This window comes from Centroberyx gerrardi, chromosome 10, assembly GCF_048128805.1.
Source record: "Centroberyx gerrardi isolate f3 chromosome 10, fCenGer3.hap1.cur.20231027, whole genome shotgun sequence".
Classification (NCBI taxonomy): Eukaryota; Metazoa; Chordata; class Actinopteri; order Beryciformes; family Berycidae; genus Centroberyx; species Centroberyx gerrardi.
This window is the reverse complement of record NC_136006.1, coordinates 26,549,359-26,575,741: the sequence shown is the minus strand read 5'-3', so window position 1 is coordinate 26,575,741 and position 26,383 is coordinate 26,549,359. Positions and strand designations below refer to the sequence as shown.

The 26,383-nt window shown below is 43.3% G+C and overlaps 1 protein-coding gene across 1 annotated transcript in view; it reads left to right on the top strand.

The window, feature by feature from the left end:
• LOC139911360 (polyprenol dehydrogenase) overlaps positions 1 to 8,066 on the top strand; it is a 31,940-nt gene extending 23,874 nt beyond the window's left edge. The window contains exons 4-7 of the mRNA XM_071898882.2: positions 2,636 to 2,737; positions 3,820 to 4,027; positions 4,662 to 4,869; positions 7,887 to 8,066. Coding sequence (XP_071754983.1) covers positions 2,636 to 2,737; positions 3,820 to 4,027; positions 4,662 to 4,869; positions 7,887 to 8,066 — 698 coding nt within the window. The remainder of the gene's footprint in view (positions 1 to 2,635; positions 2,738 to 3,819; positions 4,028 to 4,661; positions 4,870 to 7,886) is intronic.
• Positions 8,067 to 26,383: the final 18,317 nt, after the last annotated feature.

Genomic DNA, 26,383 nt, shown 5'->3' with positions numbered 1-26,383 from the left:
AAGTATAAGAACACGCTGCCCAGTGGGTGAAGGTCTTAGATATTTCAGTATTTATAGGAAGAAGTGGTCTTTTTCTTCTGTGTGGCGGACGAGCATCACTCAATACGAGGTGAGAGAGCGCCGTTGGTGTTAGGAGCTAAGTGTCTGACTGACTGACTGACTGACCTGAATTTGGCTCCTTATGCTCATGTCTTGCACCGTGGGAAAAATATTGGTATCGGCCTTCAAATCCCACGTCAGGCTAACCCGAATTTGAAGTCTGACGAACAGCTCACAAAGAGAACGTAAACATTTTCAGCAATTTAATCTCCACCGCTAAGATTTTGACGTCCGTTGATGGTGTTTCCATTAATTATTTTTTACCTTCACACAGAAAGCAAACTGCCTCCTCTTCTCAGCGTAGCAATTACACTTTCGACGTAATGCGGCTCTGATTGGAAAGCAACCCAAAGCGCACAGCGGTGACAGATTCTTTATCTCAATAAATATTCTGTCTGGAGAGATAAGTCTTCAAATGGGCGCAGACGAGACTTCTGAGTTACATTTCTAATCAAAGCGGCAAAGACTAATGGGACTTCAGGCTTCAAAGTTGACAACACAAGTGTCTGCTCACCAGTCATGTTATCATTGTGCGTTTGAGTGCATTTACATTTTAGGGCCATTTAGCTGACTCTCTTATCCAGAGTGACTTACAATGAGTGCAGCAGTAGAATAACCTTCAATTCCGAGATCACCAACATTACAAGCAACCAAAGTTACACACCCAGACAAACGGATGGAACAAATATTCCTGTGTGCCTGGAATATTCCTGTTTCATAGAAGAAGTGCTAGGCAGTGAAATAAAAGCCAGTGGAGCAGGATGTGGGGAGGGAGGAGGACATAAAGCGTTTCTTTAAGAGATGAGATTTCAATTTACGGCCGAAGATAAGGAGTGACTGCAATCCTGTGTGGGGTGGGAAGGTCACTCCACCAATGAGGGAGAAGAGGAGTGAGTTTCCTTAGTTTTATTTATGGCGACGATAGAATGAGTTAGAGGGGGAAGATACAAAGGAGCGGGTCCAAAAACAACGATTCACAGCCGGCCCAGCTGGGGCTCGGAAGTGAATTGCGAGACTGCGAAATTCTGGTTTCAATCAAGCAAATTTGTTTGAACAGTTTGAATTTTAAGCAGAATTTGCAGAAGTCATATTCTAACCTTGAATATTTTTTAAATTTCATTGCATTTCTACCTTTACTTTTTACCAGGGAATACTGTGTGGGACTGTCTGTGTGAAATATTGCAGTTATATAATACCGGTTATGACCGACAGCATTTTTTAATACTGATTCCTTATAACACATTGCTATTCACAGTGATATTGTCCCAGCTGGCAATTTGATGTGATTTTGATCTATTAGTGCCAGAGGGAGGAAATTATCTTCCCTCCCTCTGGTTGGGGTGCAGGGTCAGCCGGCTGCTATAGTGTCCTTGGAGCAGATAAGGGTTAAGTGACTTCCTCAAGCATACTTCAGCAGGTGTGGACACATGGGGGATCAAACCCGGGCCCCTCCAGCTGAGGGGGGGACCTCTCAAACCACTAGTTCATCCTGCCACCAACTTAGACAAATTCTAAGTGTTTTTCCCAGGAAAGACCTACCAGACACCGGGTGTTTAGAACAGCAAATGTAAAAGCTTTCATGAACTGGCTATAGGTTGAATCACTATTGTGTCATAGCAATCGGCTATAGAGAGTAAATGGCTATTTATTTTAATGAAAATGTGAATTATTATATTAACAGTGAGGCTGGCTGAGCACACAGCGCTGTTCTACTCGACATCAGATACTTTACACTCAGCTCAACCTGTCATAACACATCATGCTCCATAGACAGACAGCAAGCGGTCCCATATGAGCGTCAGGACAGACATTATGCATGCACTTTTTCACACACACACAAACACACCGACACACACGCACACACACACGCGCTCAAACATGGTGACGGGGGAGAGAAAGACAGTGATCCTGACAGCCTGGTGCTGGTCCACTCACTGTGACACACACACACTCCCACTGGTTAGAGCAGTGAGATGATGTGCCGGGACAGACACCATCCAATATAATCCCTTATCATTTACTGGCCATAGTGGAGGGAATTCTCATTGCAAAGGTTTATTACAACACCGTACATCATCTTAGCTCCTGCTTGGACATTAAAGGGCACGTTCATCTCAGTGTGTGCACGAGAAACACGTGCACGGCTTTCTGAGGGTCCACAATAGTCAGCCGCTCCATATTTCTTCATCCCAAAAGTAATTTCAACACACTCACGCTCACTTTCACACTCCGACGATAACGGCGCCCGGCCCGTTGCTTTCTTTCCTGTGTCTTATCACACATTAGCCCTGATATAACGGTGTGTTAAGCTTTGATGGAGCTCAGGAGGAAGTATTAGGTTTGATATTATGTGCCGGAGAGAGAGGGGAGCGGAGTGCTGCCAGTGTTGTAGTGTAAGGAGCTGCAGAGCCCAATGTAAGAGATGATTAATACACGCTTTGATGTCTTACCACCGAAATGGCTAGCAGAAATAATCCGTTTACAATGGCTCTGTCTTGTGTGTGTGTGTGCGTGTGTGTGTGTGTGTCCATTCCAGTGGAGTTCGAGGAGCTGGACCTAGCCTCTCTGCAGTCTGTCCGCCGATTCGTCCAGAGCTTCAAGGGGCGGGGCCTGCCGCTAAACGTCCTGGTCAATAATGGTGAGTGACGGACACTTACCTCAGCCAACCGCTATGCGTCACGTTCATATGTCATGTTGGTGTATAAAAAAAAACAACTGACCCACAGATACTCCACCCACCGCCCCGCTCCACACATTATGGACACATAATATGGCCTACTTTTTCAGAATCTTTCAAATGAATTTGGGATTTTATACATGGGATGATATATTTTAATTCAAAATATAATAAAATACATCACTTTTGCCATTAGTTGTTGACAAGGTTTCCATTTCTCTTTGCCCACAAACGTCACATCTCAGCAACTTGGGGCTCATCTGTTCTTTATATGGTTCATGTGCGATCAACTCGGAATTCTGATATTTCTGACAGCACCTTGAAGGCAGCATAATGTTCATCTGTTAGGTCGACACATTTATGCACAACACAATCAATCTGTTACTGTCAGCTCAGCATACGAAAGGTAGAATGTACCAATACCAATTTACAAAGTAAAGTGGCTGGGGGGAGAAAGATGGACTCGTGGGATGTGATGACACACACACACACACACACACACACCTGTATGGACCCGGCGGGCCAGTCTACAGCAGAACTAACACACAGCATGGGACTGCTCCAGATGGCCAGTCCGCCCCTGGTGTACAGATACAGTAGCCTCTATCTGACACGTTTAATAAAACAAACACGTCTGACCTACCAGAGGATTTTGCTGTCATTTTCATTCACTGAGGACCACAGTCACACTGTAAGTCCCTATTGGAATAGTGTAGTGATGCTACAGATAAAAAATACCATAAAGTATGATAAAGTCACTATAAACTCACCACAGTTTTTTTTTAAAGGTGAGTGTTGTATTTTCATGAGAGCGTGTGCTGTGTTGTGTTTGCTCTGTTTAAGTGTACGTACGTGAATCTAGCATGTTTAATAAAACAAGCACGTCTGACCTACCTAAGGATTTGGCGTTTTTCCTAAAGGTATTATGCACCATTTTTGGAATACATCCACACTTATCCTCAAACAATTACTGAATTATGCTTTTGTGTGCATGAAATGCTTGTGTGTTTATGTGTGTGTGTGTGTGTGTGTGTGTGTGTCAGCGGGTGTCATGCTGGTTCCCGAGGGCTGTACCAAAGATGGGTTTGAGCAGCACTTGGGGGTCAACTACCTAGGCCACTTCCTGCTGACCTGGCTGCTCCTGGACGCACTGAAGGATTGTGGGAAACGCGGCTCCTGCTCCCGCGTGGTCAATGTCTCCTCCTCCGCCCACCGCGCCGGCGAGATCAGGCTAGATGACTTAAATGGCAGGTAGGCTGACACACACACACACACACACATATAGTGTATATTAAAGACATCTTATCTTATAGTATCCCAATACAAGTTGTATAGTCAGATAAAAGACATCACAAAACTAAGGTAGACACAGGGAACAAGGATGCATAAGCACAGAAGAAACACAAGAATAGCGCAGGGGAAGAAACAGAAGCCATTAACAGTCAGCTGGTGTACGTGCAGAAATGATGGATCTAAAGTGAGAAAAGGAATGACAACAGCAAAATTAAGGTTTTCTGCCAGATTATTCCATTTTCGGTGTGACCTCCCCCCCGTTAACAAAATCATTCAATGTTTCCTTATCATTAGCCCTGATTCATGGCGTTCTCTCATACGGTGTGAAACTCTATCTTAGATGCTATTATTATTTTTTTATCAGCAAACATAACTCATAGAACATCACTCAAGACTTTTTTGCATACAAGTCATTTGGCATACATGACACTCTCTCCATACATGATTAACTGATTTGAGGGAAAAACTGATGGAAAAACAAAAAATGACCTGTGTTTTGTTATATTTGAACAAAATGCGTACAAAGGCACAGTTCATTGTTGTTCATGTACAAATATGAGACACTCTACTCTCTCGCTTTCTCTCTCTTCAGCCAGTGTTATTCAGCCCATGGCGCCTACTGCCAGAGTAAGCTGGCACAGCTGTTATTTTCCTCCCACCTGCAACGGGAGCTGCAGCGTGGAGGGTTCCCAGTGACTTCATGCGCCGTGGACCCGGGCATGGTGGACACCGCTCTCTATCGGCACCTCTGGACGCCCCTCCGCCTGGTACAGAGCGCCGCCGCCCGCCTGCTTTTCAGGGTAGGAGTCGCCACCTTCAACAATTTGCATTATTCACACGGAGGCCATGTTTTATTTACGTCATCCTCGGGGTGGGAAACCCCACCAGGAAGAGAGCGGAGCAGAGGGAAACAGAGGCAAACTCAACCTGTCTTTGGACTAAAAAAAATAAAATATACACTAAAATTATTCTTTGTTATGGTGGAGAGATGAGCAGAGCTGGAGAAGGTCCAAATGAAAGGCTACAGCAACTGGACTGAAGGGAACATCCATGATGTTGATCCATAACGTTAGCTAATGTTAGCAGTCAGCTACTTCATGTTGTTAATGTAATATTTTTAGTATTAGTAACATGTTAACATTATGCCTCATATGCTTAATAGCGTTCCTTTCAGTTCATGTTGTTAACATAATATTTTTAGTATTAGTAATATGCTAACATTATGTCTCATATCCTTAGTAGCGCTCCTTTCACTGTTAAATTGTTTATGCTAGCTGTGTCTGCTAGCTAACACTAAAGCTAGCATAAGGTGACTTTAGCAGGTTGAAACAAAATCTATTTAAAATTCATCTAATTTATGTAAGAGGTGAGACACTTCACTCCACTGTACACTATCAAACTGCATCATGGTGTTGTTCATCATGTCTGTTCTTTATTAAGCAGTATTCAATTCATAAACGGAAGTAAAAGTTGTATTGTTGTGAAAATCTAACTTATGAATCCTCACACCTTATCTGTGAACCCCGGCAATCCTCTCATATTAAGGAAAAACTATATCATCGCCACAGCTGTGCCATGGGATCGGACGTAATCTGTACTTTACTGTAATTCCTGAAAAGCTTCCTTTATGGAAATACCAGATTTCCATCCAACAGCAGAGATAAAGCGCATATCAAGAACTTGCAGCCAGAAGAGCTTAGGAAGGCTTTCACTAACTTTACAACAGAGCCAAACTGCTTCCACCCATTTGAAGTCGAGCTTAAATCAGACAAAGACATTTCGCTGCCTCATTTGGCTGTGATCTCAGTTGGATAAGATACTGTAGATCTCATCAAAAGCCATGTTTCTGGCACCAATCCCTCATATGTGCATCCCACCTCACTTATCAAAACCTTATAAGTCTTCTGAACAGACATGTATCCATATATTTCAATAGCCCAATAACATTAGAGTCCAAATGACCTTTCTTCCTAGAAAGGGAAAGGAGCTGCTGCTGTAATGTTAAATCTGGTTTAAGATCTGAATCATACTGTACTGGTGAACCACAGTGAACTGAAACAATGAACTCTACTGCAGACATTGTTCAACAATTTATTACACAAGGCCACACACACACACACACACACACACACACACACAGTCAATCCACATGACTGAAACTGGAAGTGCTGCTAAAATTAAAGCAGGCTTTTCACAGTGCGGATATTTTAAAATATTTCTTGCATAGCTTAAAGCATTGGCCTCAGGCTACTGTTAATGTCCCTGGGACGTAATGGAAGGAGACGTGTGTGTGTGTGTGTGTGGGTGTGAGAGAAATGTGCAAATGTGTAATTGTCACAGGCAGTTGCCTCCAAGCACAGCCTTTTGGATGGTTTTGCCCCGCATACACAAACACATTAATCACACACACACTCCACCAAGTAGCCATTAACACACACACACCACACGGACACTGGTCTGTTAAAACACCTCTCATCTCAGGCCATAACATTTAAGCGCATGCTCAGAGCAGAGCCAAAGGCTAGAAGTGTGTATGTGTGTGTGTGTGTGTGTGTGTGTGTGTGTGTGTGTGTAATTTCATAATGTGCTCGGAGGCTGTGGTCCTCACGTTGAGAACAATGCATCATCTGGCCTTTCATATTGATATCGGGGAAGCATCTGGGAGGGCGTGTGAAAGACAGCCAGCCGTGTGACACACACACACACACACACACACACACACATATATACTCATAAACACAAGCAAGCTGGTGGACACAGATACATGCTGTCATGCAAGAATTCAGGCTGGAATACTAGGGTAGCACACGTGAAAAATATAGAAATTGCAATTTATTATTATTATTATTTCATAATATAATCAAAACAGTTACAAAATTAAGAAAAATGTGACCAATAAATAAAAGACATAAATCAGTAAATAAAGAAGAAAAAAGTATTAAATATAAAATGACAACTGCACAGTAAAAAAGAAACAGTAAAAAAAAATTGAAGAATGCAAATCAAGTTACATGTTGGAGAAAATCTTTCATTTTATTCAAACTGAACAAAATAACTCTTTAAAAAAAAGACTGCAAAACAAATTATGAAGAAAAAGTTGTGTTCGCCTGTATCGTCACTCATATCACAATATTTAGCACTGCAAGAAATTCATTCAGGAAAACAATCAAAATTCTAATTTTTTGCCAATATTGTGGAGCCCTATTGCTCACACTGACTGACACACACACACACACACACACACACGCATACACACACACACACACACAACCTCTGGTTCAACATCCGTCCAGCTTACGGCAGTAGTTTCTCAGAGTTTCTTCTTGTTTACCACAACTCTGTGTTTCACACACACACACACACACACACACACACAGAATAGGCAAGTGTACTGTTGATGCTCCCAGGATATGATCCCCTCTCTGCTCTCTGAAACCTGCTCCTGGTCTCACAGCTGACACAGAGATCATTGTTACAACACACACACACACACACACACACACACACACACACACACACACACGCAAGCACACACACACACGCAGGCACACACCCTGAGCCTTGTTTTCACTGATGCTAACATACAGTGACATCAGTGCTCCTCTGGCACTCACACTCACACACACACACACACACACACACACACACACACGCACACACACACTCGGGCCTGTTCTGTGCTTTGGTAACTTATTGTTGAACTTGTCATCCGGCAGTCACTCCACTTACTTTTGATGTTTATGTATCATTGATATGTCACATGTTTTTTCAATTAAGGCTACTGTGCATGTGTGTGTGTGTGTGTGCATTCCTCCAGACTCCTGCAGAGGGCGCTGCCACCGTGCTGTACGCCGCCCTGTCGCCCGCCCTGGAGGGGGAGGGCGGAGGGGGCTACTGGGCCGACGGGCGCAGGGAGATGACATCGCCGGCGACCTCCGACCCCCGGCTGCAGCTGAGCCTGTGGGAAGCCGGCCGCCGATTGCTGGGCCTGCAGTAGCACCAGTCTAAAGCAAGGACTAACAGGACCTGGACCCAGGCTAAAACCCGGACTGACCGACCCCTCCGTCCTTTCGCGCTCTTTTCCGTCGCTCCGTATCTCACAGCGAGGTGTTAGCAGCCGTTTAAGTTCACGATCTCACATCCGCCGCCGGACTGTGATTGGTTGTTTCGGAGTGAAGACCAGCCCCCTCTTTTTTTATTTTTTTTTCTTCCCAGACCCGCCAAAGAAGGGCTACAGGGGATAGAAGACTCTTTTTTCTCACTGTGAGCAGGCATACACGCACAGACACACACACATTAGGGTTAGACCGATATATCAGCTAGTCGATATGTTTCTATTATTATTATTTTTCTATCAGATGTCGGACCAGAGAATCATTCCAGTGTGGTGTGGGAGGATTTGACTCCACAGCTTCAGGGTGTCAGTCTGTAAAACCTGCAATGAAACCTGCCTCACCCTGCCTTAAGGAGCTGCTAACCCACCTAAGAGAATTTCATTAGTCTGGCTTTCAGTGGAGAGTTTTAGTGTCCCATGATGGCCAGAATGCTGCTTCAGAGGCTTTTCCACCCTCACACTGAATCGGTCAAATTTAAAGATAATGAACATCAGCACAAAATATCAGCTTTCGCTAGCTTCAATCCGCAAAACATCTGCAAAAACCTGTATCGGTCGAACCCTAACACACACACACACACACACATTCATACACACTGACATTGATCTGATCTGTTCAGATTTGAAAACACCCTTCCGTGGTGGGGGAATGTGATGTCATCAACGCGCTGGGTGTCGATACCGTGTCCCGGGACGTCTCGCCATCCCACCCGACTCTGTTGGGAGCGCTCGTTTTGGTGCGTTCGTCTTCTTTTGCCGGTAACTCCCCCATGTTCACTGTAGTTGTATGATACGATGCGTTTAAAGAAGCTGAATTCCAACTCCACAAAAGACACTGGCAAGACTTTTCGGCTGAAATAAGGAAGACGACCCACGTGAAAGTAGCCTCAAAATCGGAATAATCTCCTATAGAGACCCTACATATTGACGCTCTCTGTTTTGTCCTTGGGAATTTTCTCAAGCCAGGATTTCCGGACATTCCTGTTTTCTGTTGTGGTCTATGTTTGGCTCAGAAACAAAAAAAAAAATGTGGGGGGGATTAACCAACAACCCGTTTTCCTCTGCACTCTATGTTAATCCGTATCTTTTTACTGTGTCTGTGATACATGTGTGTGGTTTATGCACATGAATTAAGAGTCAATTCATGGTTATGGACCCAATTTGTGTTTATGGATAGCACAACAATGGCCGGATGCTGGAGGGACGGAGAGAGAGAGGGAGAGAGAGCTCTTGTGTTTTTTCAATATTCAAGCACTGGTTGGTCCTCTATTGCTGCTGCTGCTGCTGCTGCTTCCTCATTTGGCCCCGCTCCCAGTGCATTGTGGGATTGAGATTTCCCAGTGGTGAGAATCAAACTCCATCTGCTGAATTAACATATATATACACACACACACACACACACACAGAAACACTAGAAGCAGTACATCCAGGCACAGGCTTATCTAAACAAGCACACAGCAAACAAACACTTCTGTCTCTCGTGCAGGACAATACTCACACACACACACACACACACACACACCCTGCACCATAATGCCATCTCCACTGTGATTAACCATTTTTGCTGTGAAGATGAAAAGTTTTATCTCAAAACTAACATAACTTCTGGATAGGAATCCTATCCTTCCCCCCACAAGTCGCTGCTGTCTGTGTGTGGTATTGCTTTGAATACTACTGCAGGGCGTCCAGCATTCTTTATTATCTACCGTATGTGAAGCAATAGTATCACTGTGGTTTGCTCATTCAGCCGGTAGCGCAGAGCCAGACCTTCAAGACAGAAGCAGAGTCCTGTGTAGTGTGAAATCTCGCGCTCCTTCCACTCTTTCATGAGGTTTACATGCTAGACTTGTTTCTCTTTCCTTTCATCCAGGTGATATGACTCGTCTGTCACTGGCCCCGTGTTCCTCACATGTTCCTCACATGTTCCTCACGTGTTCCTAACAGCCTGGTATGGATCCTGCCGCTTTGCAAGAAGTCTGTTGGTGCTAGATGGCAGCAAGAGTAACACCTTCTGACCCGGCGTGAATGAAAGCGCTATCAGGTTTCTTAATGGTCCCATATGATAGGAATTCTCTATTTATCTACATATATCATCAAAGATGTTCAATGAAGGCACTGTTAAAGTTTCTTTTTTTTTTTTTTTGTTGAGTGGTTTTTGCATTTTCAAAACTCCATCCTTATTTCTAGACAGTTTCAGACTAACTCCAGGAAACGCATCACAACTGGACTCGGTCCTGATTGGCTCCTCTCACTAAAAAATGACTGAAATTCCTCCAATCAGGCGAGTTTGGAGCATTTAAATTGGAAAGCCTCCACTCAGCAGGTTTACCTCATTTGAATTAGAGGAGCTGCTGCTGTCGGCCAATCAGGATCCAGTACTGAGGACCTAGGCTTTAGATTCGTTCAGTTTAGCGAATTCAACTTTTTAACTGAACTACATTATTCTTTTCCTGAGCCATGGTATCTTTGAAAACAAAACCATGAAAACTGAACTTTAAAATGCTAATTCAAGACGCCACACAAGCATTCCCTAAGATCTGATGGTTGGTCTGGTGTCCCAGTTGTCTGGGAATCGACTCTATATGCTGCGACATTCCCTAGTTTTCCAGTACCTTCTGTTTTTTGGGTACTCAGCGTTGTCCAACTGCACGGAAAAGCCTCTGTTTACTGCCTCAACATTTCCTCGTCTCCCCGTCGGATTCCCCGAGGCTGCTGCGAGGTTACCGGCCAAATAACGGAATAACAAACAGACCGAACCCCAATCCCGTTTGAACAAATGCGCTCGCTTCCCTCCACACAAACGAAAACACCAGCTCACCACTCGGCAGCGCTCAATTTAAAACAAAAGTACAAGGCCAGCGTGTGTGGTTTTTTTTTCGAGCCGCTAGATGTATCAGAAACCGAGGAGGGAGGGAGAACGTCGTCGACTCCCTCTCCTCGCTGGAGCACAAGGTCTTCCAAATACGAGGTGGGAGGGAGCGCGCGAGGGTGTGTGTGCGTCGGCGTTCTCGTCGTGTCGACGCGCCGGAGAGGGCTGCTGAATTATCGATGGTCTCTTTATATATTTATCGTGCTCCTGAAGCGCTCCAGACAGACGGGGCAACATACTGAACTTTGCAGATATAGAAAAAGAGTCCAAAACGACTCAAATACACGTCTGTGATAATTGTCTGTATGTGATTTACTCGTGATCTGATCGTTTCGAAGCGTTTTCACCCGCCGGACACGGACCAGCGGAGCCGTGCATAGACCGAAAAATGCTCTTATAGCCCTTCTTCTGAACCGACCTGGGATTGCATTTATATTAAATGTTCCAGTCCCGCGTTCTGCAAAATCCTTAATGTCTATATGTATAGGAAGAGAGAGTACCTTAAAATGTAAAAGAGATGTATACCGAAACACGAGGGGGGGGGGGTAAACCAGATGAACTGAGTCCTTACTCTTTTCTCTTTTCCTTTGCATTCAACTTCAACGCCCTTCTTCTTCTTTGGTGTGATCTTTCACTCGAGTCCCTCGGTGTAAGCATTCAGTCCGTCTGGCCCCCCTCCCCCCTCGAGGATTTAAGAAACGTGCAAAATGTTTTATTTTTATCATTTGTTTTGTTGCTGTTGAGATACACGTCTTCTTGCTTTTGCCGTGCCTAAGAAAATCTCCCTTATGTATGTGTAACTGTGAATTTTCCATGTAGAAATGAACTTGTAGAAACTGTGATACTTGTCTTGTCCTGTGCATTGCTGTCAGTTTTTCTCTCTTTGGAGAGATGGGGGTGGGTGTAAGGTGGGTGTGTGTGTGTGTGTGTGTGTGTGGGTGTGTGTGTCTAGATAAGGGCAGAGTTCATGTCCATGTTTTTGTCGATGGTTGTGACATTCCAGCAGCAGCCGCCACCTTTTCTATTATCCAAAGCCTCTCAATAAACATATCATTGTGCCACGTTTCCTCTCCATCCTTTACACTGTGTGTGTGAGTGTGTGTTTGTGTGTGTGTGTGAGTGAGTGAGAAACTGTCGGAACATCTGATGACACCCTGAGACACCGAGCCTCAAGCACAGTCTGAACTTTTGAGACATTCTCAGATCCATCAGTGAAAGTCACACACACACACGTTTACTAGGGGGACAAACACCAGGATTAGACTGATATATGGAGACGATATTGGCTTTTTATTAAAAATCAGATATCATCCCGTCAGTGTCGTCCACCTCTGATATGATGGATAGGATGCAGTTTGGTTGATTGCATTATTGCAGAATTGATCAATAATAAACTGGTTGTCTTTGGGAAGACATTAACCTGAGACAGTAATGTGACATTCTGATCAGATTCCACACAAGTATGCATGAATACTTTTTATTATTATCAGAGTTATTATAGAGTTTTAGTGTCCCATGATGGTCTAAATGCTGTTTCAGAGGCTTTACCACCCTGAATTTAATTTTTTGATTTTTAAAAGGCACAAATCATGAGTTATCAGCAGCTTCAATCCAAAAGTATCTGTATCAGCCTTCAAAAACCCATATCAGTCAAAACCCTGAAACACACATAACCTACTCATTACTCACCAACATCCATACACTTAAAAACACTCTAAAAGAAGGCGACCCCCTTGGTGATAAGCGGTCATTGCTTTGGTGTTTTGCACGCAATGTCAACCCTGGCCCAACATACTGCTATAAAAAAAGACACTCACTGTAGACTGCAGCTTCTATTATTTCTTCTACCTTCTATTTATTCCAAACAAACCGCTGCTGTTGCGTCTGTAAACATAAAAGAAGGGACTCCCTCATAGGTGTTTAGAACAGCAAATGTGAAAGCTTTCTTGAACTGACCACTGGTATGGTATCAGTCGGTGATAGAAAGCAGCAAAACGTACATTCATTCATATGCCAAAGTTACGGATTATTACTTTAATTAGTATGTAACGCACACACACACGCTCCTGTGAGAGCGCAGCCTGCCTGCAGAGTGGAGAGCTCTCATCCAGGGCTTCATATTAGTCGTGTACAGTGACGGCTCTTATCAAACCCCTCTGAAGATGTGCTGACGTCAGCGGTGGAGGGCCCTCGTTCACGCCGTCCACGGCCGCCCCCCCCTCTCTCCCGAGTGACTCTCATAACTGTATTGGCACAATCAATTACTCTCTCCCCTCTCCAATTAATTAGCGTTTCCCTTTTGTAATCACAAACAATGCGTCCTAATTAAAAAAATCATTACAGCTTCCATTTTTCGAACGATGCCAGTCGCCCCCTTCTAGCTGACGCCGCCTCTCCCAGGGAAAGTCTGCTGTTATTATTATGGGATGAAATCACGTTTGCACTCCCATGGCAACACACACGGGATAGGAGTGAAGAAAATATATTTTCACTCCAAATGTGTTTTTTTTTTCTCCAAATGGTAATAAAAATTGATTTATGAGTGCTTGCGCATGGTAAAATATTCATGCAGGGCTTCAAAAATTCAGAACTGGCTGTGTTTTTGGAAAATTTGGGAGTTTGAACTGTGGTTAATGGGGAATCGTCTGCTTATATGGGATTCAAACATTCAGGGTTGATTGGTGTGGGTTTTTGAAAAGCCGATACAGAATCAGTTCAGGTAAATCACCTCCCATTGACAACCAGTGTAGTATTGATCAAGGGTACCATAAATATGTAAGTTAATGTTTTTGCAGAGCATTTTTGCATGGATTTGGTGCGAAGCATGGCAATTGTGAATTCCGATTATAAATTACTACACATCAATTCAGAAACTCAGATGAAGATATGCTAATGCATGATGAAATCGAAGCAAACGAAGAATGAACAACGCTAACGAGATGGAAGCAGACGTTTCTCCTCCTGTAAACACGACAGAAGCCTTTTCACTGGAAGAGGAGCTGCTGTCTTCTTATTTTAACGGAAATGCTATTTAGACACTTGATTAGGCAGCCGACGTGATCGAGCGGGGCTAGACGGGCGCGTGAGTCACCGCAGAAATCAAAACGCCGGAGAGACGCAACACTTGGGAAGACACGCGCATTTGCCGAGGCCGGTTTGAATGGCAGGCGAGGGGAGTTACATCATGTTCAATGCCTATGTGTGAGAGTAACTAGCTGGCACGCAGACACGGAAGAGAATGAGATGCTGTCTCCCCAGCTCTCCCTAACATCCTCGCACTCAATTGAATGTCAGCCGAGCTCGTTGGAGCAGAAACCTGAGAGAGAGCGACGGAATAACCGACATGACAAAGCGATCATTCCCGGTTACGTGTCGGGAATTTATGCTCATGTCCTCCAGACAATTACGGTTTATAACAATGGGGGTATAATCCACAAGGCATCATAAACCACTCAATGGGCCCTTATTCAGCCATTAAGTACCAGCTCTTTTCTCCATAAACTGCTTATGGAAGACTTAATGAACTACTTGCATGCACACTCATAAACTAGGAACTGACTAATAAGTGTCCCTGGAAGTAGTTAGTGACAAATGAATCTGAATATGAACCATGCCAGGAGAGGGCTGGAGTGTGTGCTGTATCAGTATTTTTAAAATGTTGATTAGTGAAAAAAGTAGGTTGACTGAGGAGACATAATTATTTATAGCAACTGTCTGGGTTGCACACATTCACACACTCACCTTTTTTATATGTACTACCACAGTCTTGAACCAGTCTTGTGCAGCTCCACTTAGCCTACTTACACAAGCCCGCCTTCAACCTTCAGGCTTCTGTTGCTCATCATTCATTAAGCATCAAAATCAGAATTTTCCTGATCTGAGGTCAGTGGACTGAACAGATGTGTCCAACAGATGTCTAATAGATGCGCCAATTAGATGTTTTCCCAATGACCGTAAAAATGGTCGTAAAATAGGATGACCTCTCCTATTATTTTCCCATGAGAGGAAACTGAAATGGTCCCAGTGGGGGAAACTGGGCCGTTGCATCAACAAACAGTAATAGGATACAGCAAAGACAAACATTTAAATCATACTAATTCAAATCTGGCCTTGGATCTTTGTTGCATGTCATCCCCCTTTCTCTCTCCCACTGTCCAATAAAGCAAAAAAAAAAAAAAAAAAATCTAGCAGAAAGAAAATATAGCAAATGGGAGTTATTAAACATAACACAATCAACAATGCAACATTTTAAGCAGAAATGTATGAAAGGTATGAAAAAAAGAGTTACAGCATTTTGAAGGTGTGCAAATTACCCGCAGTCGAATACACCGAGACAAAAAAAAAAGAATTAAAATATGTATGGTATAACAATATAATAAAAAGAAATATAGGTAGTATGAAAGAGAAATTAAGAACATATTGAGATATATGCAATATAGAGTATATACAAATGAGAGAGAATATGAGAATAAGAAGAAAACATCTGTATTTATATATATGATATATAAAATGTGCATTGGTCAATGAACAGACTCAAAGTGGTGTAAATGGTAGGTGAGAGCAAAACAGAAAAGCAGTGAGGCTTTCTTTCCTCCTGGAGTGTGAATGCAGGCTAAGAGAAGCCTGTCTGTCTGCCGCTCCACCTATTAGCAGGCTCTAAGTGTGAGATTAGGACGGCCATTAATCTTCCAGGCAGCAGTGGCTGATGGGAAAGGCCTGACAGCCCCGGGCTAAGTGATACATGGACCTTGTCAGGACTCCTGATAGATGGACGGAAGGATGGATGGACGGACGAAAGGACACACACACACACACACGCTGCCCATCCCACCTGCCCGACAAGGTGTGTATGTGAGTGTGTGTGGTGATCGTTGGTGTGTATATGAGGATTGATGCCACTAGAAGAGAAAGAGACTTTGCTTTTTGATGATATTGAATGAAATGGATTTAAAATCACCTTAAAAACCCTCCAACTGGTATTGGATATTGGACTTTTAAAGGATTACTCAGACTTTTTGGGGAGTTCGGCCCAAAAAGTCACCTTAACCAACATGTGACGAGAGGATTGTCACCAAAATGATCTCTGTGTCTCCAGTAGATAGCTCCTATAGATAGCTCCGGTAGATAGCTCTTATGCTAACGCTTTAGCATACAGTGTGGTAAATAACCGTAGACAATTAGCATTATCCTAAAAGTGAGAAAATGAGAACTAGGCTGGATAGTTAGTTACTTTTCATTAAAAATGTCGGTAAAATAGACAAAATTCAACAAAAAGAATGGACTCTCAACAGCGGAGAATCTCTCTTCCCGCGAGACTTCGAGCGTAACTTGTTTGTTTACGCAGGAGGTGAGCGAAGCTAGCTAGTCAGCTAAAGGTTTTTACGCTGTTGGACTTCACTTAAGATGAAGATTGAGATTTTGTTTTCAGATGTTATGAATCTACAGGTCATAGAATAAAAACCAACAGCAGTTTTACATTACTAAAAGGTTTATCTTCATACTTTTAGATAATGCTAATCGCTTACAGTTACTTAACATGCTGTATACTAAAGAACTATCTACTGGAGACACAGAGATGATGTTAGTGTCTTTAAGAGCAGCTATAACCCTTAAAGAATTTAATTAGTCTGGGTTTCAATGGAGAGTTTTAGTGAAATTTAATATTGGCACAAAATATTGGCGGCTTCAATACAGAAATATCGCTATTGGCCTGCAAAAACCCATGCCGGTCAAACCTTAAGTCACACAAAAACACACCCATACACTGCAGAGAGAGAAAGAAAGAAAAGAGAGAGAGAGAGAGAGAGAGAGAGAGAGAGAGAGAGAGAGACCACCACTCATCCTCTCTCTCACACACAGCAAACCAACCCAGATGAGTCAGCGTCCTCCAGTCTGACCTGAATTTTGTCAAACACAATAATTAGAGCGCAGCAAATATATTACCTTATTTAAAAAAAAAAAAAGAAGAAGAAGAAGAAGAAAAAAAAACAAAGCACACAAAACAGAGAGCGACTGAGATTGGCAGAACCGATGGCGGAAGCGAGTCACATTCCTATTCATTTATTCAGTAATTGGGTTTATTTATCCATTGATGCATCGGTTCGCTCATTCATTCCCTACCAATGAGCAAACCGCAGTGTAAAACCAATTATTCTGCCGGAGAATTGGAATCACTGCCTTCCCTCTGCCTCTCCGGAAATGCAAATCGGATTATACGTCGCAAAATATTATTTGGTGGTTTACAGCGGTGCGTTGGGGGAAGAGATCTTCTGTATCGTATTCGGTTACAGTCGGGGGCTTTAGGAATTTATGTGGGCTGAGAAGGTGAGCTGTGACATATTGCACGACTTTGGTGTGTGTGTGTGTATGTGTGCATGCATCTCTCTCTCTCTCTCACGCACACAAACACACACACACACACACAGAAACACACTTAGGTACACACTCGCACTCTCACGGAGATGTACTGTAGCAGAGGATGGGATTTATTGTCTAAAAATGGCCGAAGAGGAGGACTAGGGGAGGAGAGCAAGGCAGGACGAATGAGTAAATATGTGGAGTTGTGGAGGGAGAGAGAGAGAGAGAGAGAGAGCAAGAAAGAGTGAGAATATGTTTCATAAAGAACATGGAAAGAAATGAGAGGAGAGAAGGGCAAGTGAGGAGAGAGGAAAATGAGGGGGAAGAAAGAAAGAAAGAAAGGAAGAAAGAAAGAAAGAAAGAAGCAAGGAAAGGTCGATTGCAAAAACGAGGAACGCAGGGGAAGTTGGAGGAATTAGAAAATAAGCTGTCACTCTCTAAATAAGATTTATATATTTGTAGGACAACAACGATGAACCAATAGCTCAAATCATTTATTCAAGCCCGATAAAGGAGGAGGCCCATTTTTCTTGTTGTGATAGGGCTCTGCAAGCACACACACACACACACACACACACACACACACAAACACACACACACACACACACACACACACACAGTTTGGCCTGTCTGAAAAGCGGCTGGCACAACAATCTCTAGGGCACAATGCTTCACTCCACCCACTCATCTCTGCTGAGAGGATAGAGAGAACAAGAAGCAGAAGAAAGAAGGGAGGGGGGGAGGTGGGAGGGCATAGAGCTAAAAAAGAAACAGGAAAGAGAAAGAGAGAGAGAGAGAGAGGAGAGAGAGGGAAAAAGCCCACAGAGTGAGGTGAGGCAAACAGAGAGAGAAAATAGCAGCGACAAGGAAAAAAATGGTGGGGAAAGGAAAGGAGAGGGAAAGAGAGGAAAGGAAAAGAGAAGACGGAGGATAGGCGGGGGAGGAGAGGAGGATGACACAGCGGAGGGAAAGAGGAGTGTGTGTGTGTGTGTGTGTTTGCGTCACATCTGCAGTGGAGGAGAACTGTCTGACAGCCATCAGACGCCTGCTGAATGACAATCTCCTCTCCTCTCTCAGGTGGCTTATCCCTACTTCCTTTCTTTTCTGGGGAGGAAAAACACTTCGCCTCCTCGCCCTGCAACGTCCTTGATACTCATACTCAATCCTGACTATTGCTCTCTTTTTTTTTTAATATATCTTTCGCATGGCAATATCGCCTCCTGAAGCTTGATAACCGCCATCGGACCGATCGATAAACTATCACGGTCGAATCGATCGCGCAGCGGGAAGCGGCGCGGACCGGGATGGAGTCGGGGTCCAGCCCGGCGTAATTCACACTGATCAACTCCCGGAGAGGGGCGGACGAGGAGTCGAGGCAATCAAAATGAGCGAGGGACGGGTTGCGGCCTTGTTACGGATGACAGGCGCGTCGCTGAATGTGTAAGGAGCCGCCTAATAGCCTGTCGATACGAGCTCTAAAGCGTTAAAGAGCATTGATGTTCTAATTCACTTTCTGTATAGCAGCCAAACACCAACATTCGGCTGATGTCAGTAACACTGTTGTTGTATTAATGCATGTGTTTCTACAGTTTTTGCACTTTGAGATCACTTTTAAATGATATTTCTGGTGTTTTTTTTTTTCTTCCTGGTGGTTTCTGCACACAGTCAGCGTAGTTGGAGATTTCAGAGCTTGTTTTCCCCCCTTCAGAAAAAGCCATTTGCTGCCATTCATTCTCACACAGTATGAAAAACAACTTCGGTTTCTGTTTTATTGTTATTTATTGCGCCCGAGTTGAGTGTTTTCATCAGTGCCGTATTACGTTACACTCTGCTTAACATGTCATCTCAAAAACATAATTGTCAAATTCATGTTTTTTAATTTAGGCCATCTTTGTTAGCCGGGACAATTTCAAGTTAGGTTTGACACTAAAGTTTGTATTTTAAAAATGAGTAAATGTCAGAAAAAAAATCGAATTACATATGGCATGCATTGCAGAATGATTGGGGAAATGTAAACTAGACATAGACAGAATTAAATGGGCTGTAACTCTAAACGACACTGCTATTCTTTAAGATAAGATGTGCTACACAGGAGAAAAATCAGGCTCCAGCAACAGCAGCAAAGGTACAAAATGGGAGGCCGTCACATTACATCACCATTAAAAGAAATGTTTACTAATCTAGACAATCTTGAAAACATTATGTTCAGCCCAGGAGGTAGTATGCACCAAAGTGAAATATGGCTTTAACATCCACAATCCAAGGTCAGTGAAAATCCCTATTGATTTTAGCGTGGTGTCGGACAGCTTTGTCAATATTTGAAACACAGCTGGACCAGGCGGATTTGTCGTCTTTCATACTGGCTAGCTGTGCTGCAGCAGAGGATCAGAGCTTTTTTACTGTTTGCTTCATGCACTTGATCTCAGTATTACATGAATCTGCGCGATCGTTTCCCTTGACAGTTCACTCCGTTCTTACGATCGGGACCGAGGTAAGTTTAAGCTAACTTTGCATATTTTGCAGCATGGTTAGTGCATGGTTCAGAGGTGAAGGTAAAGGGTGTACTGCACGCGCACAGTGAGAGTTCATAGTTAAGGTTGTTGTTGGTGCTGTGGACATTGATTTCAAGTCAACTCATGGAGGAACTCACTGTAGTTGAAATGAATTAAAACCATACAGCTACAGCTTGTGTCTGACAGGTATTTGACATAACAATTTTGCAAGTTCCGTGTAAGTTATTGACTGAAAAGGACCTGGCAAGCTATTTATCAGAACAAAAGCAACACTTTCTACCTGACAGTGACGGATTGTTGCTTCAGACTGCTGAGGATGTCTGCTACTGCTGTGCTGGATGGAATTTCAACTGGAACCAGAAGGTAAATCAACTTAAAGACATGTACATGTCATGAGAAAAATAATTGAAATTTCAAACCTCATTCATCCATGTATCTCGTGACATGTCGTGCATTGGAAAAGGTGCATCTAAAGTAGCAGAGAAAATAAACTGCCACCCGAAACACTGGTGCTGTCCTTGAGGCGAGAGCTGCAGAAATGTCAAACCACAAGAGAAATACCTCTAATACCTCCCAGATTTCTCTACACAACATGTCGCCTGGAAGCAAGCAGAGCGCAAATCTTAGAAATGAGAAGCTCTATGCTCTTTCTATTTGCTAAATGAATAGGGGGGAAAAAATGGACACATTTTTCGACAACAAACTGAACGACACCAAAAGTTGGCTGTGTTGGACTCATCAGCACGGAGCGTCAAGGCCATGATTGTCCACATCTAGGACACATGATAGACTTTGCACCCTCATATTGATTCATTTCCTGTATTTTGTGTCAACAGTTTCTAATTTGTGATTTTTTATACAAAATGCACCTTTTTCCACATTAAAGTTAACTGTGATAACTAATGTCAGTGGCTACTCCGGTCAGAATTTGCAATGTCACTCGATTTTACTGCCATGACACTTTTAATGACGTCAGACAACAAACAAGCGTGTGCTTATTGATTAGTAAACACTCATGACACTGTATGAGTGCTCGGAATAAAACTTTTTGTACACATAAACACTCACAATACTGTAAAATGCTTGGAATAAAACTCAGTGTCTGCCACTGTACAATACTACTCACAAAAGCTAACGAGCTAATATATAGCTACGATGCTAATGCTGATCTCCCATTGGTTTACACTTTTGAATGATCCCTTCCCGCGTTATGTCCTGCCCCAACATCCTGTTTCAGCAGGAAATACATCACATTAAGGAAGCAAGATGCTGTCAAAATGCAATTTCGTTGTGACTTTAAAGCTCGATTTAGCTTATTTACTAACTGGCTATAGTTAGTTGAATTTAGTTGAATTAATTCATTTATTTAGTGTAATTACCCTCATATTTTGTTGAATAAAGATTTATTTTGGTGAATAAGGCTTTTGATAAGCTATAATGGATAAAAAATGTGTCAGTTTGGGAAAGAGTTATCAAGGCATTGTATGTAGGGCTGCGTATCGAGAACCGGTTTCAATTTAGTTCCGGTTCCAAACTGCCTAATTCACCGGAATTAATATGCGACCGCACTAACGATTCCTCTTATCGATCATTAAGCATTAAGCAACAGCTGGATGCTTCTCCAGTAGCTGCGCAACAACCTTTTTGACCCTTTCGTTGTGCTGTCAGTCACAAACAATGCAGGCTGTCCTGGCTCGGTCGGATGTCAGTGGAAACCAGGGTCAAAACACCGGCTAAGTTTGTATGTCCATTTAAGAGTTGGCTAGTGCAGCTCCGTGGCAGCCTTCTTCAAAACAACAGAAGTGGCTGGATATATTTTCTTTAGAGTTCCGAAAACGGAAAGTAAAAAGGCCATAAAATTCATCCAAACAGCTCGTGCAGCATAATCCAAGTGTTCTGAAGGCAAACGATTGCACTGTGGGTCCAAAAGTCCAATATTTTCCTCATTATTTCCTAGATTTGCCGCAATTCTTCTGCACATGCCAACCGTCACTACAGTAGCAAGCAGATGCTGCCTTCAAGTGCTGTTGCAAATGTTGTAATTAAGGGTAGAGCACGCTTGAACAACCCAATAAAGTGGTGAATACAGTCAGTGGCAAATATTTTGTTTTTGTTCTGTTATGTTGACCTCCAATTACTTGAATTACTTTAGATTTTTTTCACTTGTTCTTCTATTTTGTTCTCTAAAGGAAGGCCTTATGCCAAATGTGCCTTGGCTGTTTTGAAAAGTATAATTCTGAGACAGGAGTAACAATACACAGCAACGTCTGTCTTGAGTAATAAAACAAGGTTAACTCCAGTAAAGCTGTATGTAGTCTTTTACCCCTGAAAATGTATGCAGTAGGAATCGATAAAGAATCGGATCGATAAGGAGAATCGAAAATGGCACCGGAATCGATAAAATCCCAACGATACCCAGCCCTAATTGTCTGTGGCAACTCTTCTAATGCAAGGCGTTATTGTTAGTGAGAAACTATTAATAGGATAATCAGAACCAATGGGCTCTACTGTCATCAATATGCAGACTGGAGGGAAGTTATAGACTTTATAAAGGATCAGTCAACACCACCATCAGAACATATGCACACATGATAAGTTGCAGTAATATACGGAGCCCTTTTCTATTTGCATGCTTTTTATGCAACTCTAGCACACGTTTTATATATCATACGCACACGATAGCCGGTGGGTTATGATTTTTCTGTCCTTCCAGGGCGGCCGCTCCCCGGCTCCGTGCGTCCAGGAGACTGATAGGTGTAATAAAGCTGTGCAGTGTGACGGCTCTCTGCAGGGCGAGGAGCCTCACAGTAATCTGGGATCACACTGATCTGCCTCACTTAGTCTGGATAGGGAGAGGAGAGGGTAACACACACACACACACACACACACACACATGCACACTCACACATCCAGTACATGTGCTCCCAACACACTTTTTGTTCTGCAACGTGAATATACACACACATGTACAGCCACACACACACACACACACGCACGAGTGAGTTTTTAAGACTCTTACACCCGCCCCATTCTCTCAAGTGAGGCTGCTGACTGGAGTGTAAAGTTGGAAATCTCCTCGAAGCTATACTGTCTATCTGAATCCTCTGAAGCCATCGCCGCCTTTACATTATCAGCAGCTCATACTGCTGCTGAGGGAGGAAAATACCTGCATGTCGACACACACTCACACACACACACACGCACACACACGTGGCAATAAGCACACGTGGACAAGAAAATGAGAATTTCTTGTCCCTTTCAGTGACTTTAAAGCAGCCATATCTCACATTTCTCACATGTCTCTGATGTGTGTGATTGCTTTTTACAGTGTAAGTCCCTATATGTTGCAGGAACATGTGACTGAATTATATTGTGTATTGACTTTGCTGCTTTCATGAATGTTTTTTTTTTCATCATCAGGAAAAGGAGATATCAATCTTAATTACATTACCTGATTGTAGAATCCATAAACATGCACACGTGCAAATATGTGTGTTCATGCACTAGTGTGTGTGTGTGTGTACATGTATGCACACCAACACGCATGTGCATACACACATACACACACACACGTACATTTCCAAGCTGCCCCTCATTTCATCCATGACAGCTTCCAGACACTCCATTTCAGTTATAATGGAATGGGAGAGGTATGAAGTGAGGATGGGAGTGTATGTGTGTATGTGTGTGTGTGTGTGTGTTTGGGATGGGGGGGGAGGTGTTAGAGAAACCTGACAGTTGTTCCACTTTCTTCCCTCTCCTCTCCCTCCCTATTCGCCTATGCTGAACTTGACGATGAGTGGGAGATTAGAGAGAGAGGGGAGATTAAGAGGAGAGGAGAGGAGGAGAAGACGTCGATGAGGAGGAGAGGACAGACGAGAGGAGGAAGAGGAGGGGGGGGGGAGAAGTGGAGGAGATGGAGAAGTGTGGATAAAGGCAGGAGAGGGAGGAGATGAGTTGGAGGTGAGTTATGAGAGCCCTCCATTAAGCAAGCAGCAGTTTTGGTGGGGAGTGCTCTATTGTCCTTGGGCCTCAGGTCAATAAAGCCATTACATTACACTGACACACACACACACACACATGCATAGACACACACACTATCTGCCAAGGCTGTTCAGAGTGTGTGTGTGTGTTCCCACAGGGTGATAGATGGATTGTATAAAGGTGTTGCGTAGTTTTATATAAAAGCCAGTTTCATGTCTATCTAACTGCACTGTATTGCAACTGAAGGACAGGCTGGAGCATCTGTGTGCGTGTGTGCGTGTGCGTGTGCGTGTGTGTGTGTGTGGTCCCTGTCTTTTAGTGCTTGTATGTGTCAAAGAAGAATACATGCACAGTATTACTGCACATCCATATTTGTGTGTATGTTTCTGGCCTTTTTGTGTAGGTGCATGTGTTAAAGTGTGTATGTGGGTATATGCAAGTATGGGTGTGTGTGTGTGTGTGTGTGTGTGTGCCTCAGTCTGCTGAAGACAAACGAGTGACAGCGTGTGGACATGCAGTCTACTAGAGAGGCCATTTGTCATCATCTGAAGACGAGCTGTACCTCTGACTGGCCCGCCACACACACACACACACACACACACACACACACTCAGGCCTGCGGCTCACAATGTGCTCACGTAAAAGCATATACGCTTTTAAGTACACTCTCAAAAGCAAAACGGGGACATGTTCAGGTTTACTCACACACATACACACACACACACACACACTCACACACACACTCATGCATACAAAACGACCACACATCCCAGATATGAAGGTGTCACTGATTAAATTCAAACAAAACAGATGAGTGAAATTTAATTGAAACGAAGTTGGTTTTGTGTCGGTTTGAATTCAATTTAAATGTTGCATTAATATCATATCAATAAGCAAAAAAGCTGGGTTTACATCCAAATTTTGGACATTCTGAAATATTTCTTCCATGCATAAGTCTCCATTGATCATGGTTGGTGCACTGGAATATTACTTAGTGCACTTCTTTGTTTTCATCTTCAGACAGCATGAAATATGATCCAATTGACACCAAAGAACAAGAACAACGTCACTAATACTAATGATTTCTTGAAACACTCTCCACTTTTCTGCTGGATGTATTTTTTTTTTTTTATATTTCAGACATCCATTAATCCGATTTATTCGCTTCAACCCAGATGATGGAAACGCACCTAACTCGGATTTTATTTTTTGTGACATTTCAAAACAAAATTCGCTTGACAGCTGGATGAAAACAGCTATAGTCCGGTTTCAACATTGATCCAAGGTAATGAATGAATCCTAAAGCTGATTCCAGGTCGATTCATTGTCAGTTTGCTGTCTTGGTTATGCAACTGAACAAACACACAGAGTGAGCCTACAGCAAACCATGTCAATGTCAGCGTGTATGTCACATAAACACACACACACACATACACACACACACACACACACACTGCAGACCTCAAATAATAGTCTGTTTATGCCACTGGCCTCTGTTCATTTTATTTTTATTTTAGTTTCACAGTGAGCTGCCAGTCCTGTTAGTGTGTGTGTGTGTGTGTGTGTGTGTGTGTGTGTGTGTGTGTGTGTGCATGTGCATGTATCTGTCAACCTTTCATGCTGCCTCGCTTTTTAGACCTATTTCTCTGTCTCTCTAGAGTTTTTATGTCAAACAGTCAGTGATTTTTCCCCTATGCTCTGGAGTTATTAAAAGGTGTGAGTTTGTGTGTGTATGTGTGTGTATGTGTGTGTGTGTGTATTTTACATATATGCTTGCACAAAGAAATGCATGCAGCTATATGTATTATGGTTTCGTTATGTTTCGTTACGTTTGTGCCTGCATCTGATTTGGTCGTGCGTGCCTGTCAGTATTTGTGTGCTTGCTTTAATTACGTCGGCCTGCGTGTGTGTGTGTGCGTGTGCGTGTGCGTGTGCGTGTGTCAGCCCCACCCCCCCTGTGGTGCAGTAATGAGACATATTGGCTAGACAGAGCTTTGGGAAGGGCATGCTAAATTGAGGCACGAGGAGGGAAAAGGGAAGGTGTGACTTCTGCGACCGCAGGCTCCTAATAGCAAATCAGAATAAACTTCCACTGTCTTAGCAGGCAAACATCGTCTTTTAATGAGCCGAGGATGAGAGAGGAGAGGAGGAGGAGACACGGGGAGGATGGAGCGATACCGTTAGAAGACGCGGCAAAAGATAGCGCAATTAACTCTGTCATCTGGCTGTCATCGGCGCCTCGAGGCTCTCTTTCTGCGGTTTGGGTGGGCGGGCGGCGAAAGACGGAGACCAGCGATTATTGTCAAGGAATTATCCGGTAATGTTTATCTGATGGGACAAGACATGATGCAGCTGTCAGACAGATTCAAGTGGGTAAAGCGAGGATACCGGTTGTTTTCCAATTATTCGAGATCGGCCCTTATGCCCTAAAGCCTGCAGTGGGAGATTTTTGTGGAAAACGGAGCGTGGAACACAAA